This window comes from Halichoeres trimaculatus, unplaced genomic scaffold (assembly GCF_033239565.1).
Source record: "Halichoeres trimaculatus isolate MK-OKI-2021-1 unplaced genomic scaffold, fHalTri1.1 fHalTri1_scaffold_3, whole genome shotgun sequence".
NCBI lineage: Eukaryota > Metazoa > Chordata > Actinopteri > Labriformes > Labridae > Halichoeres > Halichoeres trimaculatus.
Window position 1 is genome coordinate 15,634,163 of NW_027437181.1, and position 26,540 is coordinate 15,660,702.

Genomic DNA, 26,540 nt, shown 5'->3' on the forward strand with positions numbered 1-26,540 from the left:
GCCAATAAGTGACTTGTCAGTGATGGGAAGTTTGTTGCAGAAGTGTCTGCTCAAAAACTAGACAGCAATTAGCGGGCGATTTTCTGTGGTGAGCAGCTGGACAGAGAAGGGCTGCACAAGTGACTCAACAAACCGAGGTATTTTAAAATGTTTCCTTTATTTCCAGTTGTACTTGTTTTCTGTTCCTCTCAACTATATTGTTACGTTTGAGGATGGTTTCTGTTTTCTTCGCAGCAATTAATCATCTGACGAATGGGTCAACTGTTGCTTCTGTCGTCTCTTCATTAGAGTCGTGTCTTTGCTTGTTCTGGAGATAAAAGATGGAGTGGCGCCAGCAGACCAGTGTCAGCTGTGCAGACGCCTTCACTGAAGCTCAACGTTGGATTGAGGTACAGTATACATTTCTCTTATATGTCTCTTATAATCATAGGTTCACAAATGGGCTCCCCGTGGTTCATTTCCCATTCCAATGTGTAAACACCCATTAGGCTTTGGTTCCTTAATTAACTCTCCCGTGGAGAAATGTTTCAGCCATTTCAGCCATGAAAGATCTCTTGTCTATTGTTTGTATTATTTGGATTTTCAGTCGCTAGAAAAAGATGATGTTCAGGAACTCAAACTGAGGTACATTCATTGTAACTTATCTTAAGTTGAAATGCAAAAATCACCTTGATAAGACTCAGGTGAGTGTTTGCCTGCAGACACAGAGCACACTTTGTGAGGATCTTTTGTGGTTGTGCAGATAAAAAATGATTTGACTGCATGACTCAAAGCTTCACAGAGGAGTTCACACGGAGAACAGGTGGAAATAAGAAAGTAATGTTGTAAAGCTTCTGGGTTGTTCTGTGGTGACTGACCCCTTGTTAGATTTCTACCCTCAGATTATGTGTGTGTCTGTGATAAGTCAGGTCTCTGCTCACACACTGTGGTTAATGTGATCAGTGCATGGTGTAGGCAGACTGTTCGATGCACACAATGTGGAGGATGTGGTTTTATAGCACATGCAGTTTCTTAGTTCCTCATGTCCAAGTGCTGTTGAAGTTGTAATCTTTAAATCATAGCCAATGAGTACAACTTTTACACTGTAGGAGCTGAATGTTGACCAACTCTAAATGGGACCATTACCGTCGATTGTGTCTGAGTGGATCATTATGAGAATTCTGTCCAGGCTCTCTTGGCGAGGAGCCCGTGCCAATTTTACTCCTTTATTTTCCTGCTCTGACGAATGAAAGGTTGGATGAGCACTGATGAGGTCTGTGTTTGTGTGTGTGTGGAGAGACAAAGCAAGCTGCTTTTAAGGTAATTCTAAATGGTGTCATAAGCTTTTCCTTGTGCCAAGCCAAATTTGGGATGTGTTAGCACTAATATTCACTGCAACAGATTGCAGAGAAATATGCTTCTGTACATAAAAACATCTACAAACAGTTGTAGTTTAACATTTATGCAGTATTTGCAGCAAATGTATGTGATTTTTTTTCTTAGTACCTAATAAACTGGAGTTGTGATAAAAATGGATCAGCATTTTTTATTACAGCATGTACACAGGTTATCTAATATCTGTGTGCAACTGAAGCCAAATAGCAGCTTAAGGAACAACTTGCATGTGCTTGAGTCCACTTAATTTGTCAATCTTTTAGTCAACTAGACCTTTAGATTGCACTAATGGGAACTTTTGGATTTTATTAATATATGATTAAGGATTCAGGTAATTTGGGGAAAAAAGACAGGACTCTGGAGTGGAATTCACTGCATGAGCTCAAATTGTCTCCTAAAGAACTGTCTGTGATTTCAGTTCTTTGATTCCACCACAAATTCAGGTTACAACTGTAAAATGTAAAGAAGGAACCATATGAAAAAGGGGAGATTGTACTGACATTGTTTTTGTAAATTATAGATGCTGCTCCCTCCACTCATAACAGGAAAAGGAGACTATACAGGATTTAGAGCAAATCTCTTGCTATTCAGACAAAGCTTTTTTAGGGAAGACTTGGCATATAACAGATCCCTGCATGTCTTGCAACAGCGTGCTTCTGTTGTAGGAGAGTCTGGGTGCCTGCAGTTCTGACCTTTGACCCACTGGTGAAACTATTCGGTGCATCAAGAAACAAAAAAGATGATGGAGACTCCAAACTTTTGAGCAAACTGAAATCCGTTGTCAGATAAGAATGGGACACCATATCTCCTTTGATATTTCAGAATCCATTTACTTCAGTACCTATAGTGTTTTTAATGGATGATGGGTAAAGGAGCAGTGCAACGAAATGTTAAACATTCCTCTGACCTGACTTGATGAAATGTGTTGCTGGCATTAAATCTAGAATTAGCATGCAATTCATTTGTTAGGCAATGTTTCAACACTTGGTATATAGTCTTTGCATTACTTTTAATTGAATAAAGGTTTGGAGGATTCCATTTACTTTAGTTAATCTAATTACCATATTACACCAAGTCCCAACAATTTTTGGAATCAGGGTTGTATTTGCTGATGTGTTTATGAAAGCACTTTGATTATATTTAAAATAAATTTCTTGTTGATTTCATTGGATTTTCAAAACAAATAGAGCTGTCTGGAGGAGTTACTTGGAGACTTTTGATTGAAATCGATCCTAGGAAGCAATATTGTACCAAAATGACCAAGTGACATTTTTTTTTAGGTGGACAGCACCCCGACCACATGTTGTTTTTTAGTGTGATAGCATGGCACAGCATTGTTTATCTGATTCACTATGAAGCATCCTCTCCATGCCCACTGCCTGGATCCACCAAGAACGAACAGTGATGGTGGATTCCTGGGGGGACTAATTAGTGAGAAGAATAGCCTTTTGGGGCCCTGTGTTCGTTGTGGAGCTGAACTGTAATAGCCCCATTTTTATGGCCTCATTACAGAGCCCTCTTGCCTTGTGCCTGCTTCTGCCACGTTAATTCATTTAGGTGTTGTATTCACTGGTTTGCTCCAAAACATATTTCCAGTTGTTAGGTGGGAGTGTTTATCCATGCATTTTTTATGGCTTATTGTATATCCTGATAGATGCTTAGTGTTTTATTTTTACATTGAGAATGTTTAAGTTTTTTTTCTGAAGCTGTAAGAGTATTTATCAGTTGTAAAGTTATGTCAGCATCTGCTTCTTTCATACATTCGATTTTAGAATCACAGGTAATACTGTTTTGATAATCGGTACTCTCCTCTGAGTGGTGTGTCATTTTTCTCCTGTCTTGTTGCATGTGTATGTATAAAAACTGGAGAGAAGGCTATCCCTGAAGTTTCCATACAGTCTTGGGATTCTAAAATTCCAAACCGGGTCTTCGTCAGTTGTACCATGTAATCTCAAGTCGACCCAGTGTCTCAGACAGCAGGGCAGGCTGTAACAAGACACAACCACAGTCTGGCTTAAGCCAGCCTCACTGACAGTCATCTCGAGTGCAGAGAGCATTGAAGCAGTCAGCAGACCAGAGAAATGTGTTTGGAAAGTTTGTAGCATAACATAGACTTGTACTTGCATTTCTTTGTGTTCAGTGTGACAACCAAAAACTTAAGTGTTCCTCTGACATGACCCCTCTCCCCAGCATATCAGTATCTAGTCTGAGTTTTACCAGATATTGTTATATTCCAGTATAGTGGACACTGACCAGCCTTGAAGTCTTTTAGATTAAACTGTCTTGTTGGTGTTTTAGGAGGTGACCGGCAAATCATTTGGTTGCAACGACTTCCGGGCTGCATTGGAGAATGGAGTCCTGCTTTGTGAGTAAGTAATGATGCTCAAATATGAGTTTTTGTTTCTTTTTACACCTTCATTTAATATGATTTAATTAAAGTGTGTCTGTTGTGCCATCATGTTGTTACAGAGTGTTCATTTCTTATTCTTTTTGGATGCTTTAATCAAAAATACATAAAAGTATTTATATAATGTGTTGTGTTTTTGAATATGTGATGGGTAATGCTAGATTTCTGTTCTTTTTTTTATTTAAGCTTGATCAATCAGTTGAAACCTGGAATTATAAAGAGGGTAAACAGACTTTCTACTCCAATCGCTGGCCTGGTAAGTGTTTTTAAAGCACCTACTTCCTGTATGTTAGAGACATTGTACATGAATGTCCTGGAGGCAAATGTTTTGTAATTGTTTCTGTGTATGATACCGTTACATAAGATATTAAGATGGCACCTGCTAGCCAGGAAGTTTTGACACACTTTGTGGTTTCCTGTTAAAGGCAGTGAGAGACAGCATCACCGTGAATCGGATGATCTTGAAACTGCATTTCAGTGCGACAATCCAGCTGCTAAATATGCAAAAGGCTTTTTTTTTTTATTGGTCATGAATGCAAATGCTGATTTTTGTTCCGGCTTCCAGCTGTGTCTGGATAGCGCTACACAAGTATAATTGACTAAACTGCCCAAAGGAAGGGCAGGTAAAGATCAATTGCAGCCTCCCATCAGAGGGCAATAAATAGACAGAGCCCTAGCAGCGGGTGCTGGAGTTATGGGGATGGGTGGTGTGAGATGCAGCAGAGAATCAGCATTTATGTGAAAGCCTAAAGGACCAGACTGGTGTTTTTGCATGTGTTAACCTATTCAATGATACTGGGATTTACTTAACATAAGTGGTGACATTTTCTAAAAGAACAAAGTTTTTCACATTGATTTTCTACCCCCAAGTTGTTGACTGAATAACTGCAGGCTTAAAAAGTTGTCTCATAAAACAAGACATAATGATTTCTGCATTGTGCTATCAGTGTGTTTACTGTTCGTGTTAAATGAAACACAGAATATGAGTTTGAACCACGACAAAGTCGTGATCAGTCAAGATGTTCTTGACTATAATCCTGCAGTTTGTCTCTTTGCCACTAGAGAATGCCAAAGAATTATCCATTTTGCCCTCCCTGACTCAGAGACCAAAGACACATGTATGGCCAAATTAATTTCAACCATTTTCTTAAGTAGCCAAAAATAATAAACTATGAGCCAAAGTTGTTAAGCCCAAGAAGTCACGGGGTAAAGTATTTATTTTATGTACTCAAATTGGATGTCAACTACTGCTACTGAGCAAGGTGCTAACAGAGCTGTATCAGGCAGGTATTTAACCTATCAGCAGGTTGAATACTTCCAGAAACCAACCGTACGATAAAGGATGATTCTTCTACCAAAGTTTCAGGAAATTTGATATCAATGCTGCAAGTTGTTGTCGCACTATTATTTTATTATCTGCTTACTAATATCAGTTCAATGTTTTATTTATGGACACAAAGCTTCAGCATACTCTTAAATAATAATTGATAATTCCACAAGTATAGATGGAAATGGTCTTTTGTCCATATATCCAAAGGGATACTTTGCTCTTATTTTGTTGTTTGTGTCATCTCAAATCTCCAGGATAATGTGACCATCTTTCTCAAAGCCTGTGGGAAACTGGGACTAAATGTTTCTCAGCTGTTTCATCCAGGAGACCTTCAGGACCTCTCCACTCGTGCTACACTCAGGTCAGCTTTATCATGTCTCTAGATACTTGAGCAACATTTTAATAGGCACTCTATGTTCAAGAAACTTTAAGTCTTTTTAAGTTCATGTTTTATAAATTACAATTTGACAAACACTTTAGATACACAACCAAAATGTCTGGACCATTTTTTAACACCTGAGCTGAAAAAAGGCTTATAGTTTGTGGATGACTTTCACAGCTGCTTTGCATTTATGACGACATTAACTTTGCCTTACAAGCTGTTGATTTATACTGGTTTATTGCCAGCTCTCCATAAATTTTGATAGGTAGATGATAAGAACAGCTTTTCAAATGATGTGGCAGAATTATCTCTGTTTTTTTGCATCAGCTGCCAGTTTACAGCACAAACTCCATTTTTGTACTGTAGCTGCATGTGAAGGTTAACTTTTAATGGCTTGGCATCATAGAACTATGAATGCTTTTTTTATCCATATCTGAATTTTCTTTTCTGTTTTTAGACGAGATGAAAGCAACAGGAGACTCAAAAATGTAAGTCTGAACATTTGATTATCTTGTTCTGCACAAAACCAGGTTCTGGTATTTGTGCCTCACAGGTTTCTGCTCCTGATGCTGTCACCAGAAACTCTCCAGCAGCCAGGGTTAGTGCTCTGATGATTTAGTTTGGGGTTCAAAGTTAAATCCAGGCAGTAAACATCAGATAGTGCAGTAGTGGTGTTTTTTTAGTCACTATGCCTTGGAGTGCATATGTAAACTCAGTGCTCCAAATATATTCTTTTTGTTTGTGTTGACCATGTGAGTACTGTATTTATTCACACTAGTTTGCACTGCTGGTATTTAGCCTGTTCCATAGTTGATGAGTTTATCTGGAAAGCTTCATTTGAATCACACAATAGCTGACAACTTGGACCCAGTAATGAGGCTGTTTGTCAGAGCTCTCTTTCTTCAAAACGGGTAGCTTTTTTTTTTCTCCTCATTCACCAATTAGGGTCAATTCACGGAAAATGAAATCCATAAACAATTAACACAGGGTTGTAGAATAATTTACAAAAATGTAGTGGTGAGGCAGAGCGGAGGGTCATGTTGACAAATGCTTTTGAAACCAATCAAGCAGATTACAAGACAAGAAAGTATGTCAACTTAATAAAGTTTGTTGTTAACGCAGCTGGATATTGTTTGGTACTGTTGTGAGATTGTTTTGATGGATATTTGAAAAATAAAGTGTCTCATCAGATCATTAATTACCTAAGCATTAAGATACTTTATGTGATACTGATGTAAATAATTATTGACAGGACTAGATGAGGGATTTTATTGTTTCTTTTTTAATGATTTATGAAGAATAAAATGATGCCATCAATCAGGATAAACCTGTGATGACGATCTGTTGCATGTCGTTGAATTATTTCATCTGACATTAGAAAGAAAACAGGAGATACTGCATCAGTTACTCAAACAATTTAAATATCTTTCAGAAATACTAGTCTATAAAAAAAACTGTACTGTTGTAGATACTTTTGAGAAACAGAGAAACCACTGTTCAGTTTGTATTGTTTCTATAAAATAAAACATGCAGAAGTCTGAGATAATGTCTGTGCTCAGTCAGTGTTTTCTATTGATCTGTAATGTTCATACACTGTTGAAGAATTATGGGTAATCTATCCAGATGCATTTATTACTGAACCACATTTGTATCTGTTCATCCACATGGCTTTGTGCTGTTAAATATTTTGTCAATTCCATCATCTCTCAAGGCCCTTCATGGATTTTTTTTTTCTAATCCGACTGCTCAATGATGACTTTAAGATACAAATGGAGCAGTAGCCTGTGTTGAGCGGGGATGTCAATTGCATATTTAGCTGGATTTCACTGTCAGGGAAGAAACCAGGCCTTCAGATACTATCCCTCGCCTTGAGGCAAATGAGAAGTAAATCCTGTCCAAATGTCTTTGTTTGCTGAATACAACATGACAAGTCAGTTGGATGCCTACATTTCACAGACTGATACTCAGTCTTTACTAATGGGTGTGTCTCAGACTTTCAGTTCAAGGATCCAAGTTTTATTTTGGGGTCACTGAATGTCTCATTCCTCATTCAGTCTCATTCATGTGGCTGATATTTTTTGCATTTTGATGGTGTGTGTAGATATATAAAGTGCATTTGAAGCAGGTTTTTTTTATAGACATGTTGATCATAGTGGTTTTACTTGTGGTTTTGACTCTAACATGACTCTGTTCTTCAGTCACGTCCTGTGTCCCAGTCACATGACAAAAGAGACCACTAGAAAACGGCAACTAACAAGTATCAATTACAGTTAATTGGAGAATAACCTGCTTCCTCTCTCAAGGATTCTTTTTTTAACTTTCTGGTGATGCATAATGATTGGCTGCCAGTGTTTAAGTCCTTAATGTTTGACATGGTTAGTTTAGTGGATGTAAAAGTTTGCCGTTAGTTGGCACATGGTTGGTGTGTTTTTTAGTAGGAGGGGTCCTTTAAAGAAATGCATTATAGCAGGGTTTTTATGTTTGAGTTGTCGTGTTGTTTATTGCTACCTTTATTTAAAGTTCATTCACATCACACTTGTCATTGTAGGATTTAGGAAGAAATGTGTTCAAATCTGTCAATCATTTTCCAGGTTCTCATCACAATCTACTGGTTAGGTCGAAAAGCTCACTTAGATGCCTTCTACAGCGGTCCACAGCTTAACTTCAAGGCTTTTGAAGGGCTGTTGGGGTTGGCCTTATCCAAGGTAAACATTCTCTTCTAGGCGCTAACACAGCCTTTTATGTATTCCTCTTCTCCGCAATAACTCTCCCCTGTAAACCCAGGCCTTGGATGAGGGTGGTAATGTGTTCAGAGACAGCTGGGACCAGGAGAAGGAGGAAGACCTGCATAAAAGGCTGAGCTATAGGATGGAGAACTGTGGACTCAGCATTGACTCTGTGGAGCCCCGAGCCCTCCGCCCGAACAGTGAAGGTGTGTTTGCTTCCTCCATTGAGTCTCCTCCTATTCTGCAACTAACACAGAATAAAGCACTCAAAGTTAGAGTTTAGCTTTGTTTAGTTGGTGAGTATAAGTATGTGCACCTAAGTTTCAGATCAATGTCATATTTGTCCTTTTTGCTTTGAAAATCATCATAAATACATGTTTCTTCATCCAAGATTACCTTTTTATGAAATGATTTCCTAGAAACACAGCTTTGGCTTAACTGGAAGAAGTCATTGAATTTCTGATCTCTGTCTGCTGTCAATCTGCAAAGAAAAATGATTCATAATCTCCTCTGTGATTTAAACTTGATCCAGTTGAACTGAGTCTTGGATCAACATCACCCTGAAAACTCCTGACTCATTTTGTTATTAGCCTGCACTCTGGTCCCAGTGCACGGCAGTGATAAACAGTAGCAAGTCCAACACTGTGGTGATGGAACAGGGTGAAATATTTGACACATTGCTCACTAGAGGCTTGTCTGTGTGAAGACTCAGTCATCCACTTAAGCTCCTCTCAAACTTCTTTTTCACTTTTTTCAGCTTTGGTTTTGCTTTACTTGTGTAATTTCTGTGGCTTATTTACCATCTTTGTTCCCTCTCAAGGTTGTGGAAGTGACGCAGAGGCTGAGCAGGTGTTCAAAATGGAAACCACACAGCCCTCGATGCAGCAAAACAGAGGTTATGTCCCTCCACCTCTCCTGCAGAGGAAACAAGGACAGGAAGAGAACGGAGTTCTTTCCAGGTACAGGGGATGAATCACTTTTGTTTAAAAGGTTAGGTTAAAAGGTAGCTGCTGCTAACTGACTCATCCATATCTGCCGAAGGACTTTATGAAGTGGCTTTTAGATCAACCACTTCATCTCTTACATCATTTAAAAATGTTTTCTTTGTATTTCACAAACCTAATGCTTATGACCCTTATTCAAGTTGATCTTTAACCACGCATAACCCAAAAAGTTGACTTTATTCCTGCTTGAAATTATTATAATTCTGATTAAATTTAAGAAACATTACCAGGAATAAATATCAGTTTTTCTAATTCTGTGAGTGGCAAAAAAGCCGGCCTATCATCAGTTGGCTAAATGATTTTTCTATCTAGAGATGAGTAATTGACAAGCTCGTTTTTTATGTACATGAGACAACAATTTACAGTATTTCACTGCTATCATTCTTAATCCCTATTAAAACTACATCAGATCTGCTTTTTTCAAAATGTAAACTTTGAAGTTTGTTGGGGTTTTTTTGTTTCTGTGAGGGTGTTTTTTGAGAAACTTAATGAAGTGTTGAGTTTGGAGTGTTTTCAGAGTGTGCATCTGTAACCAAACTCTGGCTCAGTCTGAGTTATTGAAGGCTAACTGGCATCTGAACAAACACTTGTTGAGCCCCGGTCTTTACACAGTTTTTCTCGAGTTACCATAGTGACATTTCTCTCAAGACCATGTCAGGGACTGTTTGGCAGCGGTACTTCAGCTGCCCCCTCAGACGGTCACTGCAGGTCAGATAAGTGCTTGACTAATCACGCTGCTTTTTTTCATTCATAGACTACTGAGCAATATTTGATGCTGAAGGCCAGATTGTTATAATCTTTGTGCTCAGTCTCCTAATTCAGCATGGAGCTGCTGTGTGAAGAATTTGGAGGTCAGTGCTCCACGGTGCTATGAAATTACTCAACCTGCACTCCCCACTACTCCCCTGCTTGAAATCTGAGATGCATGACACATGAATCTAACTATCCAAGTCTAGCAGATGTCTTCACAGGCATCAACTAATCATACTTGAGCATTTCGATATTTTGAAGCAGATACTGCTGCTATAAAGCATTCCTGAGAAAATGTATAAAATCCTTTTACCCAAAGGGATGTAAACACTTCAGATGAGGTCCCCATCTCTTCTCAACCCCTTGCTTTGTTACCCACTGAGTGCTCCATTGATGATCCTCTCCTGCAAGCTTTGTGTGAGGACGACTCAGAGGACGATTATACTGATGCAGACCCGCTCCTGGATGATTTGTATTTCCGGCGAGTGCAGCAGACGCTTCACCAGACTTCCACCAACCCAGACTGTGACCGCTTCTTACCACAGTATTGGACACCTGAAGAAGAGACTCGCGTGCGTACGATCTACCTCGGCTCCCAGAAAAGACCTTGGTATCATAAAATGCTGAGATTAAGGTTTGTTTGCAGTTTTTAATTGAAGTGTGAAGCTTTGAGACTTACTTGAAACTAGAGCTGGAAAAACACTAATGCTGGGTGATTGATTAAACTAGTCATATTAGTAACTTACAAATGCAACAAACATAGCATGACAGAATTTAAAATCTGACTCATGGTGCATTTTTTAGCTTGAAAATAATGTGTGTGTGATTACCTTTTATGGCTATCTTTGTAAAATGTAGCTTATGTATAACAGCAAACTAAACTTTAGTTTGCAAGCTAGTGCTGTTTTAACACAAGGTAAAGCTGTTTCTCATATATCCTTTGAATGTTGTCCTTTTATTCCTGTTCTCATCATTTCCTTTGTCTTCTGTTCCCTTTCTTTGACTGCAGCCATAAAGCTCTGGGTTCATTTGATTAAGAGCTGGATTTGGGTTTCATGCCCTGGCGTATGATGTCTGCTACCATACCAAATGTCTCTGCCACATCTGGAACGCCTCTGAACAATTTCTTAGGGAATCTCTCACAGCCAGGACACACACTGTTGTCCTAAAGATCTACACGCTAATGCACAGGCACTGCATGCTCTGTAGACACAGACCGTTGACACAAGCACTAACATAGTTTTACTCATTAAGCATTGTGTATCTGAAAAGTTTCTCATTACTGATAAATTCTTCCTCAAATACTACCTGTCAGGCCACCCAGCATTAACTCCATCACAATTTTTACAGCTCTGATGATATGAGGTTTTTTTTTTTTTTTTTCTAGCAGAGATTTGTTACTTCATAAAGGTTTAATCAGTGAGTCATGTTGTCGTACTTTGATAGCAGTAACAGAATTGTGGTATTGCACCAGAAGAAATGCTTTCTGTGTGATTACAGAGTGTAAATATTATCAATAAAGTATCTGAAATACTGAGAAGGAGCAAATGTATTTTTTACACCAGGATCCTCTCTATGTATTGCAGGTTTGTGCTAGTTTTCTTTGTCATTTTTTGTGTTTTTGGTCTTGTTTGTTTTTCTGATGGTGTTTACGATGTGAAACCGGGTGCCTTTATCCTCACAGTGCTCACTGTATCTGTTTCTTTGTTGGATAGAGTTTGTCAAATCCAGGTCAAAACTGAGAGACCAGTTCAGGTCAACCCTGGCTGGATTTGGTGAGTCCTAAAGTTTGGGGTCAATAATTGAAGCAGCTGTGCCTGAGTGTGGTTTCTTGCTGCTGTGTCTTTTGCTTTTTCTTGTACCATCTCGCAACCAGAGAAAATGAGAGGGTAAACATAATTTGCCTTCTCATAAAGATGGAGCACTTTGAACACCTCCCACTATGAATTTCTTGGCAGACACATGACAGTAGAATTTATGACAAGCTTCAGGATTGTTTATTAGCACAGTGCCCGTTCCTCCTTTCAAATGATGTCACATTTTTGATTCACCACCCGCTAACTGCGGCTGTAAGTTAGACGAATGTCACAGCTGACATCCTCTGTGGCCCAGCGCAGTGCTATTGTTTTTGTAACATGTCATGGTTGTTGTGTCATTCAGACAGCAACATCTGTTGCCTTTGTTCTGCTGCATTACTTGACTTGCATGCTCCTCGCTGCTCACACTTTGCTAAGGATTGTGCTGTTTGGGTGCAGAATGTGCTGCAGCTGTAAACACTGGAACATACCGACCTGTCTTGTGGAGTGTGTCACTTTGAAATTGCATGCTTGTGTGATTGCATTTCCTACCGTGCCTCATTTTCACTCTGCTTCAAGCGTGAAATTTTAAACTTCACTGTTTTAAATGCCATCTTTTTTCTGTGTGTATCCATTATTTATCAATATCATGTCCTACTTTTGTCTACCCAAACCAGGAGCAAATCACTGAGTGACATTCCAATGGTGTACCCTGTGCGGAAAGTTCCTGAAGGGCACAACCTTTATGATCGCATGGACCGGGATGCCAGCATGATGGCACAAGAGTGGAATCAGGAAAACAAACGCAAGTGCAGCGTGGCTGCCAAAGACAGTGAAGCTCAGTGGCAGGATGTGAGTAGGAAAAGTAAAAAAAAAAAAAAAAAGTGGAATAAAAAGACTCAAAACAAAAAAAATCACCAACAAAATTAAGGTATTTTCTTTTTTTAAGCATTTTTGTGACATTTCAAAATTAGCTACACCCTGACATCAAAAGTTATTTTCCACAACTTTGGGAAAGAAAGTTCATCTTCAGCTTGATTAGAGCAGTGTGAAAGTTTCACGATTTTGATGTGCAATTCTGTGACAACACAAAATCATATACTTAAAAGAAAAATGTGTGAAATGATTGAAAGCTATAAAAGAAGCTCAGAATAGACCATGTGGTGAGGGTTATTTTAAATAATGATAACATTTGGTCAAATAGATCCATGTTAATAAATGAGTTTTTAAAAATATTAATGTTTTATTTGGGCCCATTTACACCACACTGCCTATGAAAAGTAAAATGTTTGGGGATTTTATTTTTTCTTTTTTCTTTTTGCAAATAAAACATGTTTTGAGTCTTGAACTTTGAAAAAGAAAGGTATGAATAAGTTATTCATTTCCAGGACTTGACAAAGTGGAAGAACCGTCGTAGGAGCACCAAGTCTGATGCACGCAGGAAGTCTCAGGACAGAGAGCATGTCATCAGCCAGATGGTCAATGGGGTCAGGACTACATTTGACAGAAATGGAGGCCAAGGCGGACTGCTGAAAGGGTAAGCTCTGACTACAAGCAAAACCAACACATTTCCATCTCGCTGCTACCAAGAACTTGAATAATGCTTGTATAAAAAGCTGCTCAGCTGACTCAATAAGTGTTCAGTGTGCCACAGAGAGCTGATGAAATTAGACACCCACCCTCCACCTCCTCCCTTATCTTCTCTGCATCCTATTATTACATTACCTCTTCTTTTCTTACATACCAATTCCCCAGAGAGCAGCTGTCACCGCGCAGGCATAACCCTGCCCCCTGTCCTTACTCCACCTCTCCTCCATCAAAATCCTCAAGTTTAGACCTGAAGCCTCGTACGAGAGCTCTACTGGCCCGCAGCTACGCCACTGAGTCACCTTACTACAGCCCCACAGCGCCACTAACCTCATCCCAGAGTTTGGTAAGTCTAATTTTCTTTTTTTGTGACCTCCTGATATTCAGTGAATAAATGGATAATACATCTTTGTTGTTATTGTAGGGATCATCAGGTGGATCCATGCCCATCTCTGATGGGATCATCCCAGGAGAGGAAACCCACCATGCCTCCCTGGCTTCAGATGGAGCTGGAGTTACCACACCTACTCCAGACTGCCCTTTCAGCTCCAAGACCCCCATCAGAGCCCAGGGCTGTCTGGATCCTTTCCAGCCGACAAGTGAGACAGCCCAGTCCAACTATGTCCTCACAAACCAAATCTCCACTCTAACCACAACTCTGCAGCCGGTCAAAACAGCAGAGTCCACCAGTACAAGGGTTTCATCATACACTAAAAAAGTTCCTGCTCCCTCCCTTGATGCAGGACATCAATCAGGAGTTGATCCCCTGGAGGACTTGTCCCACCACAACCATGAGACTCAGAAAGAGAGTCAGCATACACTTTGTGAACCAGCTGTGGAGATGGGCCAAGGGCAGCAAAGTGCAGGAAGCTACAAGTACTTTTCCAGAGCTGGGTCTTGGTCCGGCTCAGCTAGCCTGCCTCGTGGGTACAGGAGATCTGAAGGATCATCTCGTCTCTCCTCTGCTATCACTGCCAGACCCTTTGGGAGTAAGCAGTCCAGAGTTTCCTCCCTGCCAAGACTGTGTGATGTAAGTTTGATGGTTAGCAAATCTAAAGCACTGTTGCTCTTGAACTGAACCAAATACTGTTAATGACTTAAATAGTCTTGCTTTTATATATTTGCCTGATCAAAATCCACAATTTAAAATGAAATTGTAGTGTCAAAATTGACTGCTTATGAATCCTGTTTCTCAGTGTCCATTAAGACTTCTGGACATGACTTAACATAAATGCATTAGACTGTATAAAACATGGACGTAGCCTCAGCGACGTCACCGGTCTGTTCCTGAAACCATAACCATAACCATGCCGATCTGGGGACACAGCGACATTTGCTTTGACCCTGGCTGTGAGTTTTTCTTCGAACAGCTACAGGGCACCCACCAGTCACATGACCTGAGCTATGTCTCTGATTGGACAATCAAACGATCCTAATAACTTCTAAACCGTCAAGTTAAAAATAAAAAATTAACTCACTGTCCAGTGTGTGCAGATAGTGAAATCAGGGTTTTAGACCCAAGCTGTTTTTTTTAACTGGACTGTAAATATGTTTTTTAATGCTGTAAAAGTCTGTTTTTATGACTGGGTGTGTACGTGACTTCTGGTCTTTCTGCAGCCAGCCTCAAGCGTATTCTTGATGAACAACAACTTTTAGCACTTCTGCATAGGATGTTGCCCCTTGCATTAATGTGAAACTTGGCCTACAATCAGGTGCACACTATTTATCCATCACTCTTCACATCTTTTAAGCTCCATCCTCCTGACTACTACCCTGAGATACATCCAGAAAACCCTGTGTAAATTATTCAGGTTTTATGTCTCCTTTATAATGAAATGTGTCCTTTTTTTTAATCAGGTTGCTCTCAGAATACTGGTTGTTACTGTGATTGATTTGATTGGAGCACAGGGATGAACAGTGGGTGAACTTCCAGAGACGTCTGAGCTTTTTGGAGTAGGATGACCATCCTGCCTGCCAATTTTTATTTTATGGTCTCGTGGTTCATTGGACATTTAGTGCTCACAAGTGGGAACAGGGCTTCATCCATTTACTGTTCTATGAGTGTGTGTGCGTGTGTGTGTGTGTGTGTGTGTGTGTTGGGGGGGGGTACCTTGAGTTTGTGTTACCTTTGTTTCACCCTCCTCATTAATAATGGAAATGCTGCTGTCACTGTTGTGAACACTGTCAACTGAATGCAAGAAAACATGTCTTTCACAAGTGTTTTGGTAGAAGTTGCTCTGTAGTCTTAACCTAAAATTTCAGTGCTGCAGAATAAATTGTGTTGTTCCCCATCTCTGTGCTCTGTCTCTGAGCACATGTTGTTTTTCTTCATCTCCAGGTTGACAACAACGGGAGTCTCCTGATGAAATGCGAGAAAGAGGAATATCCCTCTCCACCTGCTGAATCTTCGCTCAAACGACAGACAGCTACTGCCCACCTGAAGGGTCCGTTCCAGACTGCAATCACACAGAGGAAAGAGACACACCTACAGCAGAATGGTAAAGCTCATGGAGAGGAGGTGAAAGGTGTCACTCTTTTGAGCCAGAAATCCTTCCAGACCAGCAGCTATCATCAGCTCTCGAGCCAAACCCAGCAACTACCACAGCCCTTTTCAAACCCCAATAGAAGCTCCAATCTGCCTTCAAACACAAGTACTGATGGCCTAAAGGTAAGCTGCATTAGTTTTCAGCACACATAATGAACGTTGTGCACTTTCAAAGCCTTTAACATATGCAGCCAGGAATGTAAAGTGAGTCCAGAACACCTGTTCTTGATTCTCTCCGATCAGGCATTTTGGCGCTAACACTATTTTTTAAGCCAGTGAAAGTGAGTGTAGAAGACTAAATAAGCCACAGTTGGCTTCCAAAACCTGTCTATATTTACCAATGCAGTCTCATGTTTTTTTCATTTGGAGCAATGTTTAACTTTTTATTTAGCCAGACTATCTTAGTGATGACAAAAAACTGTCGTAGAGACATTTAGGCCAATGACTCAACACCTTCAAAGGCTTTCACTCACTGAGCTACTGGGGGAGGAGCAGGCAGAAAAAAATGCCTTAAAGTTGTATGCATTATTGCTGATAGGGCTTTCTGTAGTGAGCAACTAGCATTAATGACCAAACACTAGTACTCATAGATTGTACAAGAAAAGGACAAAGTGTCCATGAAGTCGCCCATTTTTCCCAAAGCCCATTGTCAATGGGAGCTACATATTGGAAATGCTGAATACAATCTAGCTTCAGTCGAGTTTGAATGAGGTAAAGAGGACCTCGCTGTAAACTTGTTTATTTCTACTGTAAACAATCAGCTCTTTTGAGTTGGTTTGTATATTTCCACAGCCAGCCTCAAGTGGACTCTTAAAGAACTGCAGCCTTTAGCACGACGGCATACGCTTCATTTTTTTAGCCTGGGGATTTGAAACTTGCAATAGCATAATGTTCAACATCATGTACCAACACAGCTGGTGCCTTTACTGCACACTTGGCTTTGTAATACATTGAGCTTTTTAGTTTATTGGTGAATATTTTCACACTTTTGAAGTTGTATGTTATTATTATTATTTTTATTATTAACAATAATAATAATAATAATAATAATAATAATAATAATAGTAATAATAATAATAATAATAACAATAATAATAATAATAATAATAATAATAATAATAATAATAATAATAATAATAGTAATAATAATAATAATAATAATGATAATAATAATGGCTGAACAGCCAAAGCAAATTGTGGGCTCTTGGTATTCTGTGGACCTGTAAGTGAGAGTTCCTGCTACCTGCACACTGGTTTACAGACGTGAGTCACTTTTTTTCATCTGCTATTGCAAGTCAGAACTCTGCAGGGCAGAATCACATTCAGAATGACATTTTCTTCACTGTCCCATCAGTGACCCAGCACCTGTTGGTGTAATGCACCTCAGTTCAATCATAGTTTCATGAAGAATCACTTGTGGCTGTATGCTGTAAAATTTCTGATATGTGTAAAGACAGAGTAGGTTGTTAATCCTAATGAAGATACTAAGAAGTTTTGATACTATTCTTAATGCTTCATAAATTTCTGCTTGTTTTATTTGATCAGAAGCTGGCAAAAGAAACCTGTTTCAGTGAAATGTGTTGAAACATCATAGTCCAACAACATCAAAAATAAATTTCAATTTCTTTTCATAAAACAAAAAACAAGACTATTTATCACAGATGACTGAACCATGTTTGTGGTGCGCACAATAAACCAGCCTCTCTGTGTGTGATCTGTTTGTGTAACAAACCTCTGAAGTATCTAGTTTCTGTCAGGAAGCACAGGACATTGGATCACAGGGTGTCACTTTTACATGTGTGTGTGTTTCAGGCGGAACACAGTGACATGAGAGTGAGCCTTACTCTCAAACCGAACAGTCGACCAGACTTTGGTTTCCAGACTCGTTGGGACTCTACTGGAGCAAGAGTCAAATTCGTTCAGCCAGGTAAGACTTTGAGAGTCATTTAACTTACATCAGGTCTAGCTGCTAGGCTGGAATGGTTCTATTTTGACGTCTAGATTTGTTGTATAACATTTATGTCTACAGTGTGCTCATGTCTATATTTTCTTGTTTTTGCCTCTCCAAAATGAAGTTTATCTTAACATCAAACATTGTTCCCTGTGCTCTCTCTCCCTGCTGTGACCTTTCTAATAATCAGCACCAATACAGTGACGTAAAATAGCAACACCTCTCATCTGGCTGGACTTAAATGGTGTAAAATGATGGCATACATCATAAGCAGAATAATATGTCAGAGTTTTTTTCTTGTTTTTTTTAGCTGTGCATGCATACAACCACAAAACTACCTCAACTGATGTAGCCAATGATTTTAAACTCTGCTGTAAATATTTAATTAGATGTTCAAGGATGTCTCACTTACTTGCTGCTCTGTAGTTTGACTTCCTGGCCTCCTTTTTGGCTCGGTACAATAACCGTGTCCTCAATGTCTGCAGCTTGTTTCTCAGATTCTGCAGTGAAATAATTTTGGAAGCAACAAGCTGTTGTATTTTCTGGTTCAAAGAGTTTCTTTTTTTTGTTATTTTATTTTCCGACACCTGTCCCTCCTCTTCAGGCAGCCCAGCAGAGCAGTGCCAGCTGTGTGTGGACGATGAGATCGTGGCCATTAACGGGGTCGCAGTGGCACACTTAAACAACACCCAGTGGATAGATAAAATGACATCTTCCCTGCAAACCGGCAGTCTGACCATGGACATTCGGCGCTATGGCAACAAGGGTAAGTGAATGAGACACAGAGGAGTTTTGTTTTTGCTGCTTGAGTCAAGTTATACATCAAAATTTAACCTTTACCTTTCAACAGGCGTTCACAAACATTATTTTACAGCGTGGCGTTAGTTTATGATGACTGGTTGTTTTCATTAGATTGGAGCAGCAGTGAGGGGGGTCACCACATCCAGCCAGGCCAGAGCAGGATGACTCTTAATCTGACCACAGCAGCGCCCATTCTGATAGGTTACCCTGATCACCATGCCAACAGTGGCGCCTCTTCAGACACCACAGTGAACGTGTCAAAATTCAATGGGCAGAGCGACAATGTGAGCATGCTTCTATCCACTTATAGTTCTCAGGCCGAAAACTCTTCTTCTGATAGTACAACATCAAAATAAATGGAGCTGATCAGGTGAACCTTGGTGTTCTTTCACCTGCCCAGGTGATGCAAAGTAAAGTCATGAATGGAGAGCATGCTGACAGCCACAGGACAGCCAGAAGTAAAGGTAACATCAGAGGCCAATCAACTTCCTGTTAAAATGACTCCTCACACTTGGTTTGTACCACGGTGACTCCTCACTGCATCTGTCCTTCCTCTTCATGTAGAGTATTGTAATATTATAAAGAAAAATCAAAGAAGGAGGGCTGAATTTTTCAGGCTGACAGGTAAAAATCCAGTTTGAGTTTCAGCTCCATGTAAAGCAGCTTTGGTGACTGGTGCTTTGCTTGGTTCTTTGTTGAATATTTATTACAAGCAGTAAAAAAGCCTCTTTTTATTCTTTGAAGGATTCGAGGTTTGGCTACTAAATAAAAGAAATCAAAAGATTCATGTCCCATCAAGACAAGAATACATATTCTTTTCCTCTCTTTGAAAATCATAAAACAAAGTGGGATTGTCCTGTGATAAATACTATGATTGACATGCTAGACTCTGAATATAACAGTGGAAAGCTTCACTCGAGTTTTTAAGTAAACAGTTGCAGATGAGACATCAAAACATCTGACAAAAAGCAAAAAAGAAATTTGATTTCCCTGACTGTCACATTTGAAGATAACAGGCTCAAAAAGATAGTCCTTAGATGTTTGTGTGTGTTATTTATGTCCATCCATTTACTAGACTGGAGGTTGTTTTAGAATACCGATGCATACTCACCGGCCACTTTGTTAGGCACACCTGTCCAACTGCTCTTGGATGCAAATTTCTAATCTGCTGATCACATGGTAGCAACTCAATGAATTTAGGCATATAGACATGGTCAAGACTGTTTGCTGCAGTTCAAACAGAGAATCATGTGGAAGAAATATGATTTAAGTGACTTTGAATGTGGCATGGTTGTTGGTGCCAGATGGGCTGGTCTGAGTATTTCAAAAACTGATGATCTACTGGGATTTTCACACACAGCCATCTCTAGGGTCTACAGAGACTGGTCCAAAAAAGAGATAATATCCAGTGAATGGCAGTTCTGTGAGCAAAAATGCCTTGTTGGTGCCAGAGGTCAGAGGAGAATGGTCAAACTAGTTTGAGCTGATAGAAAGGCAACAGTAATTCAAATAACCACTCGTTACAATCGAGGTATGCAGAAGAGCATCTCTGAACACACAACATGTCCAACCTTGAGGCAGATGGGCTACAGCAGCAGAGGACCACACCAGGTACCACTCCTGTCAGCTAAGATTAGGAAACTGAGGCTACAATTCACACAGGCTCACCAAAACTGGACAATAGAAGATTGGAAAAATGTTGCCTGGTCTGATGAGTCTGGATTTCTGCTGCCACATTCAAATGGTTGGGTTAGAATTTGGCATCAACAACATGAAAGCATGGATCCATCCTGCCTTGTATCAACAGTTCAGGCTGGTGGTGGTGTAATGGTGTGGGGGATATTTTCTTGGCACACTTTAGGCACCTGTAGTACCAATTGAGCATTGTTTAAACAAATATGGACCAAACTCTCTGAGGAATGTTTCCAGTACCTTGTTGAATCTATGCAACAAAGTATTAGAGCAGTTCATAATAAAGTGGCCGGTGAGTGTATATTGTTATTAGTATTTAATGCTTCATGATACAGTATTTCAAAGGTAGGCAGGATGTAATACAGGGTTTGACTGAAGTAGCTCACCCAAAAGCATTTTTACAAATCAGTGTGAAGTTTCTTATTATTTAGAAACAAGCGAGACCTTTGCCATCCTGGTTTTGGCCTGGCTTCAACACGTTACCACAGATCTGACCGCACTAATCATGTCTATAACATACAGTGTGCACTGCACAATAGATGCTTCTTTCACTAAACCATTAAATGTTCTATGTGGTCGTAGGGTTAAATTTCTAATTGGTGCCTTTTTCATTCCTGAACACAATGGCTGGCTTGTGATGCTACTGTCCTTTTGTGGTTGTTAATGAATCTGATGCATGTCCTGCTACAATGGCTGTTTCTCTTCAGGGTCTGCAGGATTCAGCTCATGGGTTTACTTGTGTGGTAAATGTTTGCACTGTGTGTCTGGGTTTTTTTTTTCTTTGCCTGCTTTTTGAGCTGTGTGCTTATCATTGCATCTTTAAACATACTAAGGCTTTCTTTGGGATGGAGTTTATATTCTCTTTTTAAATCTATCCAGTTGTGAAACTTTGTCTTTCACAGCAGCTGTTTGCAGTATCTAAAGGCCAGGGACACATTAGTGGATGAGTTTCCAATTTATAAAGCAAACCTGTAGCTCTTGATATCTGCTCTGAAAATATAATCTAAACACGGTTGTGTGCTTATGCATTTGACCATCTTGGCTATGTTCGACTAAAAATATCTCTATCTGATATTAACAAAACTGATGGTTGAGAAAAAGGGTGACTTATCTCTGCAGGCCCTGCAGAAAAAAAACATATTTGAGCAAACTTGTTGTTTAGGTAAGATCCTTGAGCTGGGTTTTTTGGCAGGCTTTACTGTGAACTTACATTTCACACTGCAAGCCATAAAGCAGGCTTGAAACCGTGTATCAGTCTCCTAATGTGTCCCCAGGTGTGTTTGTGGTGAATATATAATGTTTACATTCTACTTGATGATATTTCAGGAGTCACTATACAGTGTTTTTTTGCTAACCTGTCCTTTTGCTTCCTTAGGAGGTTCAGAATCAGCAATATCTGATGTAAGTCACCTCCATTAGTATTACTTGATTAGAGCATGTTTATATGCATGTTCCAACATAAGTTATTTGCATGTGTGTGTTGAGGCCTCGTGTGTGTTGTAGTGTGATCCTGTTTGTGTCTGTTTTCCTGCTTCACCAGCTCCAGGTGCCATCCATCAGCCCCTCCTCCCCCAGCTGGTCGTGGGACCACGAGGAGGATCGAAGGCGTCAGGAGAAGTGGCAGGAAGAACAGGAGCGCCTCCTACAGGTGCAGAATGTTTTTCCTCAGCACAGAGAAACACCAAAGATAAGAGCACTGCTTTGTGAATCCTCATGTTTATGTTTTTTAGGAGCAGTACCAGCGGGATCAGGAGAGACTTGACGCTGAGTGGCAGAAGGCTCAAAGAGATGCAGTGGGGCAGGTGTGCAGAAAGTCAGGGGCTGCAGATCATTATTATGTTTAATGACTTCGAGCACCTTCTTGGCTCCTTGTGGTATTGCAGTAAAGCTGCATTCTCTCTACTTCACCAACTTGAAAACATAAGAGAGTATAACCCTTCTCTGGTGCCCTATGTTCTAATATTTTATACCTTGTGGTTATAAATCCTTTCACTTGATGCATTATGGGTAATTCACATTGTTTCTACTTTATGTATTTGGAAAAGAACCCATTTGCCTCTGAGATGACGAATGGCAATGGGAGCTCTTCCAGCACCCTGCACCATGTGAACGGATTGACAAACAAAACCAGAGAAGAGCAGCAGAGCCCTGAGAGACGCCAGCTGACAGAAGCAGGATCAAAGACACAAAGTGATTCACAAGGACTGCAGCGGGACAAGATCAATGAACAAGCCTGGTAAATAAAACTGTCCTCTACTTGTTTTTCTGCCACCAAAGTAAACTCAGCTCATTTCTGCTGAGGTATACACTTTTTATTTTTGCTTCTATCAGAAACCATATGATTATTATACATTATTCATTTTTGATGGACTTAATATGTTCTGATCTTTTCGCTTCTGCTGTGCCTCCTGCTGCTTTGCTTCACCTTTGTGCTGCTTATGCTGCACCTCAGGGCTGAGGACGCATGTGGCTTTGCTCAGCTGTCGCCTGCACACAGGTCAGAAAACAACAAGCTCAGTTTACTTTGTATTAATTCTTCCCCTTTGGCATAAAGAATAACATTAAGTGCTGGCAACATGTTCTTCACGGCCCCTTTGAATTTTCCTTGTTTTCTGTGTTACAATGGAGACTTTTTTTCCCTTTCTTTTTGTAGGGCTAAGTCCTTGTCTACCCCAGCATTGGCTGGCCCTCCTAAACAAATGAAAGGTAAGTTAGTAAGCCCTTGTTGTCATAATAGTTTCTTCTTCTTCCTCTCTATGGATGATGACCTTTGTCTCTCGTTGGATCAGGTGAAGGAAGGAAAAGTTTAGGACACTCTGTGTCTCAGGTGGAGAAGGAGAGACAGCAGATTTTAGAGGAGATGAAGAAAAGGACCCATCTCCTGACGGACAATAGCTGGATACGTCAGCGCAGCAGCAGTGTAAACAAGGAACCGGTCTATGTTGGCGTCCCTCTGAAGAGGTGAGTGCATCTGTACTGAGTGTGTTGTACTTTTTTCTTCTTCTTCATCCAGTTGCGTCAGGCCAGTCCTCTCTCCTGCAGGTACGAGTCTTTGGATAACCTGGACACCTTCCGTCAATCACCAATCCTGAGCAGTACATTCAGTTACCCTCGTCCACACTCAGCTGCTGCAGGTTATTGCGCTCCCACCAGGTACTCGTCCTCCCGCTACAACACAGGATCAGTACAACCCCAGAGAAATCCAGCTATGGATTCCACTCAAGGCAGGTTGGTAAAGATGCATACCTAACTTCTGTTTCTCTTGCTGATGTGTGTTATGTTTATTTTCTGTCTCATCATACATTCATCAAACCTTGCCTCACACTGTTAACCTGCTGCCACAGGATCAGTGGCAGGAGGACTTGCTGTGTGTGTGAGCGTCTCCTGGGTAGTGGGGCAGCCATGGTCATAGAGACCCTTAGTCTCTGCTTCCACCTCACCTGTTTCCAGGTGAGAGGTTATGACAAGGTGAAGGGTTGGTCACAGTAGCTTATATCTCTGCCTGTTATTGGACTTAAGGTCATGATGCACGTTTAGAGAAATCAACTTTGTTTAACTTTTATCTGTAGTGATTAGATTATCATATTTTTACTTTGGTAAGATGGAGAGTTTGTGAATCATTAAAAAATATCACCAAAGTGCACACAATCATCTCTATCATGCTTCCGCTTTTACTAAAAAAACAAACGAGTACATATACAACATATTTTCATTCTAACTGTGGGAAATCAAGTAGACTTGAAGTCTCCTGTGACCAAACCTTTGATCGAGTCAAGAGGAGTGTAAAGGAAGAACAGAATCACAGCCATATAAGCTGCATAGGCATCCACTTGCACAGTTATTTCTGCCACCTTTCCATGCTTCTTCCTTTTCTATCCATCTTCTGGTGTTTTTTTCAGTGTTTGTCTTCTTTGGTTTTATATTTCTTTGATGTGATTGGTTGAGATGAACGTGCCCACCCGCTGCTCTGCTTCACGTTTTAGATGCTCACTGTGAAAATGTCACTGGCTGAAGACTTCCTGGTTTAGCCGACTAATCTTCATTAGCATGTAGATGTAAAAGTCAGTTCACTTCTTAAACTGTCTGCTACATGTGTGTTACACACACACATAGCACTCAAAATATTTGAAGACTCTCTGAATTGTAGTTACACAGCTTGATTCGGTGCTTAGTTTGTGCACATTTAGGTGAAAAGATTTCAGGCCCACGTTGCAGGTCAGCTTTGTCTTAAACAATCCTATAATCTCTTTTTCTCACTTCTCCCTCCTCTCAGTGTGTGGGCTGCCAGCGACACCTCGGAGGAACTGAGACTGGTGTCCAGGTTCGAGTCCGAAACAGGAAGCCCTACTGTGAGCCCTGCTATTTTCAACTCAAGTGTGAGTACTGTAGAACAATCACTTCAAGCATGTTGTCTCAAACACTTATCAGACGTCATGTTCTCTAAGTTTTTGTCAGTTCAGGCTCTTTCTGAGCATGTGTGAGTGCATCAAAACTCACTCTTGGGGCTGATCAAAAGAGTAAGACAGGAATGAATTTTTATCACTGACTAAAACTGAGTGTACAGAGTAGATTTCATATGCAAAGTAAAATTAAAATCTGTTCCTGATCATGTTTTTCTAGCACCCTCCATGTGAGAAACACACCATTCTTAAGATTACTGAGTAGCACCAGTCGGTGGGGATTTCTGCAGGAGAAAACGGTGAGGGGAACATATCAACACAGCCAAGCCATGACTCTCACATCCCCGGATAACTTCTGGAAAAACTGTTTAAAGTCTTTACTGCCTGTGAGTACACAGGATCAGAATAATATAATATAGTCCTTTTCATTTCTTCTGCTAATATTTTCTCAAAGAAAAATTAAATGTGAAATATAAAATAAAGTTAACTATAAGTGATGAATAGAGGTTATTTTATTAGTAATTGCTGTTTGTCACATGTGTGATTTCTCTGTAGTGCGTCAAAGATATTAGACATTTCTCATGAATGTAACCCATGTAACGAGGCACCTCTGTGTACCGAAGCACTTTTTCTTCTGTAATCTGTAATCTCACCAAGTGCACTATGGGATTAATCTGTGGTGAATGTCATGTGTTTCTAACATAAGAAATGATCTGAAATGTAATGCTTAAATAAAGTGCACAGAATATTATGTGTAGGGGTTCATTCATTTGTGCACCACATGGTGGCATCATTGATCTCTAAGAAAACTGAGTCATTCAGACGATGACATTAGTGTTAACCACAACACGTTACTTTACTGGTGACACTTTCAAATGTTTTGGGTGTATAGCATCTAATATGACTAATTCTCATACCAGATGATGAGGATGAAACTAGAGGGTGAAAATTTATTAACATGCGTTAATAAGATATAATATGACTAAAATGACATCAGTATTTATTCACTTTAAATGAAAAAAACCTTTAGTTAAAATTTGAATGTGTGTAATTTGACAGTATCAGAATAAAGAGAGCCTTACAGCTTTGCTCATCTGCCCTCATGTAAACTCTTCATACTTCAAATTCTCAATCTTGTATATTTTACTGAGGATTACAGGATTCCCCTTTTCATTTATCTGGCTGAACTGTAGCTACGTTTGTATACAGTATGCCTGGTTAAACCAAGAGCACTTAATCACAACATACTCCCCTTGACTTTCTGTGTATGGTGAGTCAGATATGATATTTCTTGTGAACATTGTCCAGATCTCATTGTTTTAAGGTCAGACTTTCAAAACTGTTCCTCCTGCAAAGATTTATCTACTTCTCTAAACTCCAGAGATAGTTATGTTCAAGTCACTGCACCTTTCCTGTTGAATAAACTGAGCTTTTCAGACTTTTTCAAACGTCTTTAAACACTAAGGCACCATTATGAGTGTTTACTTTTTCCATATATAGACGTACTGGTTCCCAGAAAAAAAATAAATGTAAACAGGAAGTCTTTTCTAATGAAGTAAGCTGCTCTTTTTATGCTATATTCAAATTTGTTCTGTGTGAAAAAAACCCAAAACCTTCATTTATTTGTTCAAGACTAGTTTTCAGCATGTAATTCAATGTCACAGTGTCTGCTGCCTTAGATAATTTGCATGGCTAACCCAGAGTTGGTCTTCTATTAAAAAAAAACAGGCTTTAACAACAAATAGTTGGGTAAGAAAAAAAATGAGTCTGTAATGACAAGAATGCATGAAGTGTG

At 39.8% G+C, this 26,540-nt stretch overlaps 1 protein-coding gene across 9 annotated transcripts; it reads left to right on the forward strand.

Annotated features, from left to right (window-relative positions):
• lmo7b (LIM domain 7b) lies at positions 1–25,511 on the forward strand. Of its 9 annotated transcripts, XM_074666616.1 has the most exons (30): positions 1–137; positions 289–389; positions 3,673–3,743; positions 3,968–4,037; positions 5,366–5,472; positions 5,951–5,981; positions 8,085–8,198; positions 8,278–8,425; positions 9,040–9,178; positions 12,447–12,621; positions 13,158–13,306; positions 13,525–13,702; positions 13,781–13,955; positions 14,100–14,386; positions 15,695–16,024; positions 17,714–17,828; positions 18,457–18,618; positions 18,765–18,937; positions 19,054–19,117; positions 21,721–21,746; positions 21,886–21,993; positions 22,076–22,147; positions 22,391–22,581; positions 22,798–22,842; positions 22,999–23,051; positions 23,135–23,306; positions 23,388–23,573; positions 23,690–23,795; positions 24,619–24,721; positions 24,966–25,511. In XM_074666616.1, the coding sequence occupies exons 2-30, from the start codon at positions 321–323 to the stop codon at positions 24,977–24,979; spliced, it is 3,633 nt and encodes a 1,210-aa protein (XP_074522717.1). In that variant the 5' UTR covers positions 1–137; positions 289–320; the 3' UTR covers positions 24,980–25,511. The 9 variants fall into 9 exon arrangements, with proteins under 9 accessions (XP_074522717.1, XP_074522712.1, XP_074522716.1 ...); XM_074666611.1 differs by having other exon boundaries at positions 13,781–14,386; XM_074666612.1 differs by having other exon boundaries at positions 13–137; positions 235–389; positions 13,781–14,386.
• The last annotated feature ends 1,029 nt before the right edge of the window (positions 25,512–26,540 follow it).